General features: G+C 36.2%; 1 protein-coding gene across 5 annotated transcripts in view; it reads right to left on the bottom strand.

Moving 5' to 3' along the window:
• The window catches only part of EFR3A (EFR3 homolog A), a 77,959-nt gene that overhangs the window by 3,803 nt on the left and 60,088 nt on the right, over nucleotides 1-14,068 (bottom strand). For all 5 annotated transcript variants that reach the window (XM_021542365.3, XM_021542362.3, XM_077782008.1 and 2 more), the window contains 8 exons: nucleotides 13,088-13,249; nucleotides 11,754-11,885; nucleotides 11,216-11,283; nucleotides 9,900-10,027; nucleotides 5,395-5,483; nucleotides 2,078-2,126; nucleotides 986-1,089; nucleotides 327-376 (listed from right to left, as the gene is read on the bottom strand). In XM_021542365.3, the coding sequence (XP_021398040.1) occupies nucleotides 327-376; nucleotides 986-1,089; nucleotides 2,078-2,126; nucleotides 5,395-5,483; nucleotides 9,900-10,027; nucleotides 11,216-11,283; nucleotides 11,754-11,885; nucleotides 13,088-13,249 (782 nt within the window). The remainder of the gene's footprint in view (nucleotides 1-326; nucleotides 377-985; nucleotides 1,090-2,077; nucleotides 2,127-5,394; nucleotides 5,484-9,899; nucleotides 10,028-11,215; nucleotides 11,284-11,753; nucleotides 11,886-13,087; nucleotides 13,250-14,068) is intronic.

Genomic DNA, 14,068 nt, shown 5'->3' on the forward strand with positions numbered 1-14,068 from the left:
AAGAGTTCTGCTTAGCTGATGGCTGAACCCTGCCTGCCCATGGGATTGAATGAATTTCTTATTTTGCTTTGCTAGCATGTGTGACTTTTGCTTTACCTATCACATTGTTCTGATCTCAACCCATGCTTTTTCTCACTTTTGCCCTTCCAGTTCTCTTCCTCATCCTTCTGAGGAGGGTAAAGCCAGTGGCTACATGGGGTCTACCAGAGTTAAGCCACAGCATTCAATTAAGGCAATTATTTTCTCCCTATTACCATCTGAAAATAGCCACAGGTGCTTTATAAGTCATTTTTCAGGTAAAATATTCTTCTTGCATAAAGCCTTACCGGATGGTGAGTTCCAGTATCTGTGCCAGTCTATCGTGAAGCAAGTTTGCCTAGGGAAAAAAAAAAAAGTTAAAATTGAATTATTAACTCCTAGATAATGACCTGAGCTACAATGGGTGTGCCAGGCCATACTCAGGAGAGTGTTCCACACTGCCACATGTAAATCTAGGCCACATTGCTTAATTTCCTTTCTCACTGCTGCAAGGATTTGGAGTCTTAAAGATGAATTTGAGATTAAGTGAGCCTGTCCTGTAGTGACAAGAATTACATAGCAAATTCTGCTGTTGCAGACAGGAGTTTAACAAAACTGAAATACATTTAGTTATTTAAGATACAGAGAGGGTTAAATGCCGCTCCAGTTATCCCAGAATGAAACAGGAATGGACTGTGAACCTGGATTTCAAAGAGAGCAAGGAAAATATTAAGGTGAAGAATGTACAAGTTATGCATTACTTTCCAAATGGTCTAGGAACAAACAAAAACACACTTCAAATTACTGTAGTCTCCTAACATCGACAGCAGTGGAGACAAAACAAAGAACTGAACTTCTAAACAAGTAACAGCAGCAGCAACACGGCAACTTAAATCCCCTTCAGTCAGCACATGCCCACTAATGCCTACACTGATATCCTCAGTGCTAACATTTTGCAGAAACTCACTTTGGTTTCACATTGAGCTGCGATTTCTTCAAATGGTGCTTTCTGGAACTTTTCAATCACAAGACGCCTTTTTTCCTTTTCCTGTTCTTCAAGTCCACTGTTATCTTAAAGGAATAATAAAAAAAATTAAAGACAAATGCAATCTTTGCCTATGAAGTACAAGAAATATCAACTGCACATTGCAGAAGTGAATAAGGATTGTGCCTGAAGAGATGCAAGCATTCTCAAGCAAGCTGTCATTGCACCTAAAGCAAAATACAAATAAAATTTCAGGGAGATGGTTTGAGGACCCAATTTTTCCCCTTTCTTACCAAGTCTTTAATTATAAGTAACATCCATGCTCCCTTTTTCCTTATTGCCTGCACTTCTCTCTGCACACAGGTTCGGATTCAGGAGGAAACAAGAATTTTCCAATATCACGCTGACAGGTGGCCAAACTTTTCTTACTCTTTAGAATGTGTCTACTGTTCTAAACATCAATGTTTAATCCATATTTTAAACAGGATTTTGGTAGACTGAAAAGCATTAATTAGCAATTACTTACAGTAATATGAAATAAGGAATCTGGGTAATTCTGTGTTCTCGCAGCCAGGTCATTTGTCAGAAAAATGTTCTTTTAAAAAAATCTTAGTACTGTGAAGTTCACAATGTGTTTTATAACCTATTTTTTGAATGCACTGAAGACCAAAAATCTTAATACATAAAAAATACTCAAGTTACCTCACAAGTCAATGGTAACTTGAGTATTTTTTATGTATTAAATTTTTTATGTATTTTATGTATTCAAGTTAATTTATGTATTAATTTGAATATTTCACATTTATAGCTTTGTCTGTACCACAAATGTGATAGATGACAGGCATTTCCAGATACTTTTAATTTACTCCCATTAACATCAGAAAAGGAATTCACTAACATTATCAAGATATAATTTCAGAGATTTAGAAATAAATAACTGGAGTTTTAAATAGATTTACTAGCTGAAAAGAAAAAAAAGTAATATTTTATGTTATTCAGGCCTCTCCCTTTTCTTCAGCAATTTCATAGTAATTGTGAACTTTTTTTCACAAACACAACTGTAACAAATCTTACCAATGGCTTTCTTCAAAGCTTCAAAGGTGATTTCTTCAGTATTATCAACCTAAACACATAGAAATAAAACTCCTTAATCATCACGTATAACATATAAGCTTCTAAAAAATAAGGAATATGATAAAACACAGAAGGCCAAAACAGCCAGAAGTTTTCTGCCTTACAAGTCTCCAATAACTTCATTTGGACTTTCTGTGACAACCAACAGATCACTAATTCATATTTTTAAGCCACTGAAATGAATGTGGAATTTTTCATCCAATGAGATCAAGGAAAACTTTCCAAATCGTACTCAAGATGCTCTATGGCAACAATACTTTATAAATGGATTTGGATTTTGGTAGAAGAGTCCTTTAGGTCAGAAATAAGCTATAGTTTTTCTATACTGTAAAATCTCAGTACTGGTTCTTCGGTAGCTGTTGCCAATAATGTCAGCTGCTTCCTGAGACTCCCTGAGTTACCAGCAATGTGATGCTAAAACAGGAGCTGACAGTGGAGTGCAGAGTAGAAAATGGTTACTGCTTTAGGCTAACTTTGTACCATGATGGATCCAAATAATTTGGTGCTTACATCATAAACACTGGAGTTAAGGGCTCTTCATAACAAGCTATGTCTGATACACTGAGAAAATCTGTTCATCTACTGATAAGAATATCCATTTGCTGCTGCAGATGCACTTCATCAGGAATTGCTTGGGGATGCAAAATTACCAAAGCATTTCAATTCGTTACAGACCTAGTTTCTATATCAGTAAACATATTTATAGTGAAGCCACCTTCTTGGGATGGCTTAGGGGAGAATGTTTAAATGGCAGAACAGTCTTCACCTGAACAAAACATGGTTTCTTGGCTTGAATTTCCCCACTTCAATCCTTCCAACATGTGACAAGGCAGAACTTTTATTCTTCCTGATAAACACTAACTCTTCAGAATGGTCCAATATGATATAAGATAAGAGGTAAAGTAGCAAAAAGTTCCTTTATTCCACTCAGAAGATTATAAGTTCTTTAAATGTTTTAATTTATTGTCTTGAACTACTGTTAAGGGAAAAGGAAGTAGCTGGTTCCTTTTTACATGAGTTATTTCATGAGATGCAGCTGAAAATTACATTTTTCTAACAGGTTTTACTCAATAAGCATGTATTCTCTACTTCTGAATAAATAAAAATTTATAAATAGTGAAACACCTTTTTTCTCAAATATTTCTGGATATGGCTAAAGACCAAGATTATTCAGGTTCTGAAATCATCTTTTATACAACTCATATTTGGTAAATGTTAGTTGCTTATGGCTGCCTTTCAAAGTTAACCTCCACATTAGTTGCTGCTATTACCTAGCATTATACTTGATTAATTAATATCCCAGAAGAATTACCTGCAGTTACAAGTATTTTCACCTTATGAATGGAGATAACTATGGGAAAACTCACCTTCCTGAACAAGATTCACTAAAAGACTTGGCACCACAAAAAACTGACAGAAGAATTGCATTTGTATAGTATAAAATAACGGCTATTTTATGGATAAACAGTCTTCTATCTCAGTGCAGATATGATATCATAGAACATTATGTCCTAAAATTTCCATTAATTAAGTAGGTAATCCCCTCAATATAAAGATTTATGCTTGTTCTTTTTGCAATTGAGTTTTGCTAATGGATATGTGTTGCTATACTGACTAATCTAGACAGCAAGAAAACCAGATTTCATACATAGGTATGAAGATGCAGTCAGCTAACTGGAAAATACTGTTTTCTCCTTTGCCTTGTAAACAAACCTCATAAAGCAAGTAAAGGAGGAATACTTTACTTCCTGTGTTCTTGATTAATAAAATTCATGTTTTAAGAGATAAAAAAGAATTCATTATCTAAGACACTGGACTACATTAAGACCACATTAAGATGAGAACCCATAAAAAGATTTTATCTACAACCACTACATCCACTTAAAAAAAGTCTATGATCTATGTATCAATGCTTGAACTAACATCAGCATAATTTGAGATCTGAAATGGAAACTTCTCTAATTCTACTTTCAAGGGAGTTTTTAAATTACATTTAACCACATATAATGCATGATTTTTAAAAAGAATACTTATGTCAGAAAGCCTAAGTCTCGTGAGGAGCATTTACTTGCTCCAGAAAGCTAGAGATCTGATTGTCTCACTTATTTTTCAAACACTTTTTTATTCTCTCTACTTTTATCTGTATCCTTGATAAAGCTGAAAAGCAAGAAGTGAACACAAAAGATCATCTGAGGTAAAATGAGCACAAAGCAAAAAGGAATAATAGCAATGGTAATAACAGTAATAATAATAATGCAAAACATATCACCTCTATCCAAAATAAAGCTTACTCCTTTGCTACAGCTTAATACTGAATTTTTAACTAACATTCAGGTTGACTCAGTTCACACATTTTGCTTTGTGTCTCTAGGCAGTTTGTGCTTGAAGATGTCAAAAGTAAGAACCATCTGTACTTCATGTGAGGTACAAACACCTCCATTTCAACAGCTAATCTCCATTGCAGCCAGCAGAAATCTACTTAATAAAAATCAGCAGAACCTTGAAAAATATTCAGTAGAAGTAGGAATTTATTTTAAGAAATACTGCAAATGAAGCGTTAAACGATGTGGGATAATTTTAATTATACTGTGGTCTTCCTAAGGGATAATTAGCATCAGCTCATGTACCCTACATACGAACTTTCTGTTGCTACTTTATACTTCCTGTGCTGCATGCCAAACTCTCCTGGAGAGGAACAGTGACACTGGTGCACACAGCCTGCCCAGTCTTCCCCTGTCCCTCTCAGAGACTGCAGCTCTTCCACCAGGCTTCTACTTCTCTAGGCTTGTATCTCACAGCCCCAGGCTGTTGAACAAGTCTCTCAAATACTTCAAATGATACAGGGATACAGATACTGGAATGTATTGTATCACTCAAAAGGCAAAGAAAACACTTTAGAATATTTACTTATAAAATACCAACTGTTCAGCATGTAAATAAATGCATTGCTACACCACAATCTGTAAAAACTGTAGTGACAAAATACTTGACCCTTTTAAACAGTAAGATCTTCATTTTAATATTTATTTTTATATTTTATATTTTACTTTTATTTATTTATATTTTATATTTATTTATACAGTAAGAGTGTCTTTGACAACATATTTCTGCAAGAACAAAACTTAAAAAACCAAACCCCTCAAAGTGTTTAACGTTGCTAGAATAACAAGATATTTGACCTCCTGGGAATACTTGATTTACATTCCCCTCTCCCTCCACTCAAGATGCTGCTTTAAAATAACCTGTGATTTTCATACCTTATCCTCTGTGTTGTTGCCAGACAGAATATCCACCTGAAGAGACACTGTGTCCACAATACTCTTCCTCCTGGAGAGTCTGTCCTCATCTAGCACAAGAAGAAATTATCTCACTTTTTGCATAACACTCTTGAAATATGTTTAGTCAAATTTCTACCCATCAGATGCAGATTTATTTCCATATGCCTGTTTAACCCAAGATCATCTATTCTATCATTTGAATTGTGGAAAATGATACATTTAGAGCTACTGCTCTAAGTTACTAAACATGAAGAAAAATAACATTTTCATAGGTCTCTCATTACAGATCTTTTCAACTTTCCCTTGAAAATCCAGAATTTTAAAAACTGACGTCTTATTCAAATGCATAATAATAACAGAGCACATGATCATACATAGCTGTAAAATACTTTACAAAAGCCTGAACTTTTTTTTTTTTGGTTATGAAATTGAAATATTAAGGTCTTAATTTTAATTTTAATTCTGAAACAGAAAAGGACTTATTGGAATACGAGTCATTGACAGAAGAAACAAAGATTTCTGAATGGAAATGAACAACAATCCTTCCTTATTCTTGTTACTACAAGTACCATATTCAGTAAGTCTAAAAATCTACTGGGTGAAAAAAATTCTCTCCATTTCTCACTTCCTACAAATATTTTAGCAGGTCCAGCTGGCCTAAAAAGTTGTCAGAATAAGACTGTGCTGATACTAAAAGAAACATAATTTAATTAATGCATAAGGACATTATGATCAAATGATCCATCAGTTGATGAAATCTCCTTCTGCGACTGCAGTCCTAGGACATTGCACCACTAGTGTTTTCTCATTTTTGACATTTAATATATTAACAAAAGATTTTAATTAACAGTAAAAATACATTTGAAGACTCGCCACAGAGATCCTCTGACACTTGAGTTCCCTGACTTTTGTGTGTCATTTACATGAATTGCAATGTCACATTTTAGATTTTAGCCAAGATCAAGCCACTTGGACCTTGCTATCTTTATTTGATGACTTGCACTGCATAGTTAGAAGAAGCTACAGGCACTTGATACTAAAAAGAAGAGAAGGACTGTAAAACTCCCCCATGACAATTTATGCTGGTTCTTCTGCAACCTTTGTTTAAACCATTTCTGGCTAAGCAAAGTGCTTTTGCAGTGCAAATACTGAGCATGAATAAACAGAATTCATTCCAGCAGAGCTGAACATTTGCTCAGCTTTTAAAAACCAAGAAATAATTTTCAGAAGTTGCATAAATGAAATGTCATTTTAAGATCAAGAGGCAGTGAAAGAACAAGATTTGTGAAAAACACCTAAATTCTACCAATATTTGCTAGGTTCTCAGAGACCCTGAACATTTCAAATAGCATTCTGAAGGATTTTACTCAGTTTTTAATCCTTGATGGCTCACTGGTGCATGACCCAATATATTCAAAATCTGAGGAAAGCACCTCATCCCCCAAGAGAAAACACCAGACAAAACCACATCTCTGCTGCCATCTTGCTGCTCCCCTCTATAACTGACACACAAACACCAGAAAATACATTTTAGGGACTACTTTGGACAGAATTCATTTTTGTAATGGATGCCTCACTGAACTTGCATATGAAAAATGCCCATTTATCTCTAATTTCAACATATTAAGATGGCAAAAAATTGTGACAATTGTTATTTTTTTTCTCTTATAAAGTACAGTGCTCATCCACCCACATGAAGGAGCCCAGGGACTTGAGGACAGTGAAGGAGCCCAAATAGCCACTGGCCCAGCCCCTGCCAAGGCTGTCCCAGAAGCCTTGGCCCCATTGCCTGGGCAAAGGGAGCAGCTCTGTGTGTCACCTCACTGACCGAGGTGGGATCCATTGTTTTTGACAAGGAACAATGGCTTTAAACTGAAAGAGGGTAGATTTAGACTGGCTATTAGGAAGAAATTCTTTCCCATGAGGGTGGTGAGGCACTGGCACAGGTTGCCCAAAGGAGCTGTGGCTGCCCCATCCCTGGCTGTGTTCAAAGCCAGGTTGGATGGGGCTCTGAACAATCTGGGATAGTGAGGGTGTCCCTGCCCATGGCAGGGGGCTTGGAACAAGAAGACCTGTAAGGTGCCTCTTTTCCTGGGTGAGAGACTCTGTTCTTTGTGCAGTCATTATCTTGAATGGCTAGTGATTTAAGATCAATCATCCTTCTTCAAACAACTGAGAGCTTCTTCCAACTTTCTACAGGTTTTTGTAATGTCACTCAAAGAGGTAATTAGTACCATCACAAAAATGATACCTATGGCTCTACTACCTGCTCAGGGAAACAGAACAGGAAACTACTTTTTGGTAGAGTACAAAGTCATGAGCAAACACAACAGCAAACCCCACAGCAGCTAACATTGCTACAGGCATGTCAAGGAGAGAAACAAAAAAAAGCAAAAGGAAACACTAAATCCACTAAGTACAACACAATTTCTGGCCTAAATATCTTTAGGCCTTCTAAAAGCATTTTTTGACTGCACATCCTATAGGGAGACACCACAGGGCAGGAGAGGAGGCTGACCTACAGCTCATTTTTACCTTTCCACTTGTGTTTGCATTTATGAGGTTTTTTGCCTGATGGAAATAGAGTTGAATTAAATATACATATATATATATATATGTAGACAAAAAAATGACTGAAAGCCTTTCTAATTATTAGTTTTCTCCCTCCCTCAAGTAAGAAAGAGAAACGTATAAAAATGTGCAAATACTAATGTCTTTCTAGTTGTTAAGAAGTATCAAGACATGAAACAAAGACAATGACCTGAAAAAAAGACAAAATTATGTTGTGTAAGTCATTGTTAAGCACTGTAACTGATATTTGGAAATATCAGAAATTAGGATGAAATATTCACTGGCTTTTTGGGTTCAACCCTAGGTTTCACAGGAATATACAAAAAAAGGCATTGTTTCTTTATTAAGATTAATGATCTCTTTTGAAACACTACATTCTAGCATTATAATCTTAATAGCAGAAATGTAGCATTTCATTGCAGTAAGAAATAAAAACTTAGGAATTCCAAAATATTCACTTGGTCCACATTCAGTTAAAGGAAAAGCTTGGGAAACTCAATATTCCACAGGATCAGAGATAAATTAACTTAATTGGCTATGGCAACAGTCTAGAAACAAGTTTTGGTTGCTGCTCTTTATAAAAAATTACAAAATTCCCGAACCAATCTGATTCACATTTACTAAGGATTAAATATGGCAATTTCTCATCACCTGCAGAGGTAGTTACACACTCTCAGCTATACTCAATTAATGTTGATGTCAGAACTTGCGTCTCTTCCTGTGTGAGAACGCATTTTTAGCAAAGTATACAAGAAAATCTTCCTGAGGTCATTCGGGTACAAATACATCTGAGTTTCTAGAAGTGGCTCAACATAAATTTCAAACCAGGCTATCTTTCTCACTCCATTCTCATTCACTCACAGCCTGTAACATTTTCTCACTTGCTGCCCACCTCTTCTACCAATACTAAACTATAATGTTAACTGGCTTTTTAGGTGCCAGAAGAAATAAGCATAGGAACATTATCCTTTTTAGAAAAAGACAACCAGCAACAGAAAACAGACACTGTGGCTGTGCTGGAACATATCACTAATGTGCCTGCTTGTATTTGGAGAACTCTATTCCTCCCACAATAACTATCCAAAAGAGAGATTCAAGAGCAGGCAGCAATTGTCCTTAATCAGACTGCCAGAGAACACATCTGGCATTCACTGTGTATATGTACTTTGGTTCTTTCTGTGTGTGAGCCAGGGAATACAGAAATCACATTTTACTGCTAGTTACTTTAAAAAGGCCATGCTTTGGGTTAGGGTATCCCCTAGTCTATTACAATAGCAACCAGTTATATACAACCACAAAACACACATGGTTAAGAACAAATTCTTCAATCAATTTTTTTTCAGTAACTTGCTCGATTAGCTGCTGAAAATATATTAAAAGTGAAAACCATACAAATGTCATATAGTAGCTAGTCCTTCTCACATAATTCACTCAGCCTCTGCAGCACCAACTCCCACAAACCTTCCTCAGGGAACACTTTATTTCCACTGTTACCTGACACAAAGCTTGCATACATATCTGATGGAGGAAAATATCTCATTCTTGCTTAAATTAACATCTGCTCATTTACAATTTAACTAAGGGAAACAAATCAGCACAAGACCATATGGCAAAAGGATGGAGTATCTTTCATCCCATGTTTACATGAAATGGATAAAGTAAGTTGACTTGTATATTCTTTCCTCATGTTCTATATTAAGTTAGTACAGGTATTCTTTTGAAGCAAAGACTTAATGAAAAAGAATCAAAATGTGTTCTAGGCCCTTCGGCCTCACTTCCATTCTTTGCCGAAAAAAAACCAAACAACCTTGAGAAGACAAAATGATCTGATTAGATTTTGTTGGCACACAATACATTAGGAAAACATTATTAATAACTGGTACTAAGTTGTGTTGCTACTAATCACCACTTACCTGTTACCTGGGGCACATATGGAACTGACAGTCTTTCCACATTGTATCCGCTGCCTCCTAATGATTCTGCAATCTTGTTGGTCAGGAAAAACAGATCTGTTTCATCCTTCTCTAAGGATTTTGGAAGACTGTCAAAACATATATTTGAAGTTATAGTCTACCAATATCTAATTTGTTGGTTAAGTAAAATATTTTTCTAATGCCTGTGAGCAACCATGGAGGGTCAATGGTAATGATTTGATGGAAATAAAGCTTGGTCAGTTTTTTAGGAATGAATACACAACTAAAATTAGTCCACTGAAAACCTCTGCAGTATTTTAGATTACTTTAACACTTCTTGTTTATCTGTTCTTCACCTTTTCTGCTACATCTTGAGATTAATATGATCTCTGTTAAATAAAAAAATCTGCACAGCAACAGTAATATTCATTAATTAATTGTACTATTTGTCATTTGCCAGCAGTGTGTCCCTGTGGCAAAAGAGACTGAGGGTGTCCTGGGCTGCATAAGGAGGTCGAGGGAGGAGATCCTTGCCCTTTATTCAGCTTTGGTAAGGCCACACCTGTGCCGAGTCAAGCTGGGCAAGGCAGGACACGTAGGGAGTCCAACACAGGGCCCCACAGGGTCACTAAGGTGGATTATGGGGCTGGAGCATCTCTCCAATGACGACTGAGAGAGCTGGGCCAGTTCAGGATCTCATCAGTGGATCTCATCAGTGTCTACAGCTCCTTTAAGGGTGGAAAGGCCTCAGAACTAAGCAGCTCTCAGCGCTGCTCTGTGACAGAACCAGAGGCAATTGGCACAAACTGACACACAGAAGGCTCTGTCAGAACATCAGGAAACACTTTTTTTGTGCAAAGGTAACCAAGCACTGACACAGGTTACCCAGAAGGTAGTGGAGTCTCCATCCCTGGAGATATTCCAGAGCAACTGGATGTGGTCCTGCACAGTCTGCTCTAGGTGACTCTGCTTAAGCAGGGGGCTTGGACCAGGCAACCTGGAGATCCCCTCCAGCTTCATCCATTCTGTGATTCATTGAAAATTTATTTTGCTGTTATTGTGTATTTTGCTCAGTGTTAGCACACTGAGCATCCTATTGTGCATAAATGCCTCTGACTACAATAAAAAAGTATGAAGCCCACTTTTTCTCCCCGGTAAGTGTACATGCATTTAATGCTTGGGACTCTTCTGCCTGTCCAGAACACCACAGAAACTCTCATTTTTTTCACATATGGAATGTTTCTCAATGATGTATGATTTTTAATAGCAAAATAGGGACTTCACTGAGCACCAATTCACATTTTGTATCTACTTACTTGCATTTGTCTTTGAAAATTGTTTCTGGTAGAAAATAAGCTGCCTCCACACTTCTGGTTTCAATGACCTGAAAAAAAACCCCATGTCAAATGGAGCAGTTCCATAGTTGCTTTCTTCAACATCTAACCTTCACAAGCATCAACCTCAACACAAATGAAACATTTGGGATTTTTTTAACCAGGGAAAAAGACTGTGGCTCCCACCCTTTAGACTAAAAATCTGGTTCTCACGGTCTTGTGCATGTCAATACTGTTTTATCAAAGATAGTGGGGCTGTAAAGTCTTACACCAGATAGAGATTTGGCCCTTTATATATGGTACCATAAACAAAATAAAATGCTGTATCTTGAGAAAAAATTATTTTGTTTATAATTTTAAGAGTCAGCAAGTAATGCCATGAGAGACTGAAAATCAAGAACAATGTCAGTGGACACAAATAGGGGAGATCAACACAACAAGCAAGACACAAGTAATTCATTGATTTTACAGTGGACTGTGTATTGTTCTAAATGACCTGAACTATTTAACGATGTCTTACCTTGCTGACATGCTGACAAAAGGCAGGAACTGCAATCATCTGACTCAGGAAGTTTAGATATGCTGCAACCAATGCCATGACTCCACAACGATTAAACATTGGCAGGTTATCCTCATTGATGATGGCAACGTCCTGAAATATAAGGGGTAGCATAATGTTTTCCAAAGTTAGCATGCTGTCTTGAATATATGGAAGTCAAAATTATCATTGGTAACACTATCTGACATATCATGTTTATCTGCTATTACTTAATATTTGATATATGTCATCTTAAAATTCTAGTTCTTAAGCTCATTCCTGAAGTAGGAATATATTGATCTAAAGTTAGAGAGCTTAAAAGATTCAACCATTATGAAGAAAAATAAATTTCCTCAACTCAAAATTCTGTTTCTCATACAGCAAGTATAGGTTAATGACTGGTAGTCTCTTGTCCTTACCACCTGTTGATCATAATATTTTCTCAGGAAAATTAGAAACAGCATTTTGATAATAAAGATCACCAGTATGGATCACAGATACAGAACAATAGAGGAAATTAGTTAAAGCATATTAGCACTTCTATGTTTATTCACATTGCATTATTTTTGCTCTAGTAAAACTCCTAATGTCATTCCCACCAATTAAGGATTTGGTTCAATGACATATTTTAAAATTAAGGATGCATACGGCATTTCAGATGTTTTATAATACAGCTGCACATTTGGGAATAAGGTTAATGACAGAAAAAACTGAGAATACAGGGCATGATTTCATCAAGAGTACACGTTAGCACTACTTTATTTTTGATTTCAACACACAAACTTAATAAGTTATACAGTTTCCCTGAGGACTGTATGCAAGTATGAATTAATATTTGAACCTATTAAGGAAATGTTAAGAAATAAAACCTAAGACAGTGACAGAATTTTACTTTAAGGTAAGATAAAATAGCCTGGTTTACTAACTATTCCCAGACAATCAAGTATACAGAAGTTTTCATCCTGGGTGCAGACAGTCCATACATTTTATACAGAACACAAGATCATAGGTTGAGAGAACACCTTGCCAATCTGCTAATGAGTATCGGTGATTCTAATAAATGTTCCAACAAGTTTCCACATCTGCTGTTTTTCCTGAACAGCACATGCTGTGGAAGTTTGTTACAAAACTGATTAGATCAAGTTTCCCCATTAGTAAGTGGTACATACAAAGTGCACTTCCTTAGTGATCAATCAAGTTCAGACTGAATGATGAGATTTCCAATTTGAAGACCAGTATACAAAAACCCCCCAGTTCTTCACATCTCCAACTACACATTTGAATGGTCAGTCAATGAACCCAACACAGACCCATACCTGCAAGGCAATAGCTAATCGGATGAGGTCAATAACCACTTCTTCATTGGCCAGCTCTATTGTAGTAAGAGCTAGAGATGTAAACAGGAGTTCAAAGTTTTTCTGAACATTGTCTTCTTCTTTGCAGCCTAAGTAGATGTGTCTGTACAACTGCTGACCATGCTATAAAAGACATAAATGGGGAAATGCGTATTAAAGAATAGAATAATTTAGGTTAGAAAGGATATTTGAAGGTCTTCTGGTCCAACTCTCTACTCCAAACAGGGCCAACTTTGATGTTAGATTAATTGAGAATTACAAAAAAAAAAAAAAAAAAAGGATAAAATACATGGTGTACACATACACAGAATAACAAGTACATGATTAATCAAGTAGACCTTGAGGTTTCTAATAACAGCTTATTTATAAACACTGTACTGTTCTATTTTATGTACAAATGTACAGATAGAGATGATACAGAGGATTGCATGACTACTGCACAGTATCAGATGCTGGAATTCATTTCCTGTTGAAATATTAGAAAAGCAATTGCCCCTTGATGAAAAGGAGAAACCAAAAAGTAATCTTGAAATATTTTTCAAGAACATTTGAGTAACTGATGAGCTCCAGGTGTTATCCTTGTGAAGACACCAACTTTGTTCATTAAACAACCCCCCTCAAACAGCAAACAAAGAAAAAAATTCTACTAGAATGTGTTTCAGAAGGTGAGCAGGGCTCATTTACTGATGTGTGTAGGGAGGCTGCAGCTCTAGTGAAGACCATAGGTCATTTAATTAAAGACTCTCCACTTCAAAAGTGACTTTCTTCTCATAACACTATGCCTAACCAAAGCTCTGTAAATAAACTATTACCTCAACACAAAAGAAAAATGCAAAGCATTTTCCCCATTTTCTCCAACATTCCTATCTGTAGGGGGGTACAAGTCTGTATCAGCTGACACAAGTAATTTTCAAGATCTAAAGACTAACTTTTTATATATTA

This window comes from Lonchura striata, chromosome 1 (assembly GCF_046129695.1).
Source record: "Lonchura striata isolate bLonStr1 chromosome 1, bLonStr1.mat, whole genome shotgun sequence".
Taxonomy (NCBI): Eukaryota; Metazoa; Chordata; class Aves; order Passeriformes; family Estrildidae; genus Lonchura; species Lonchura striata.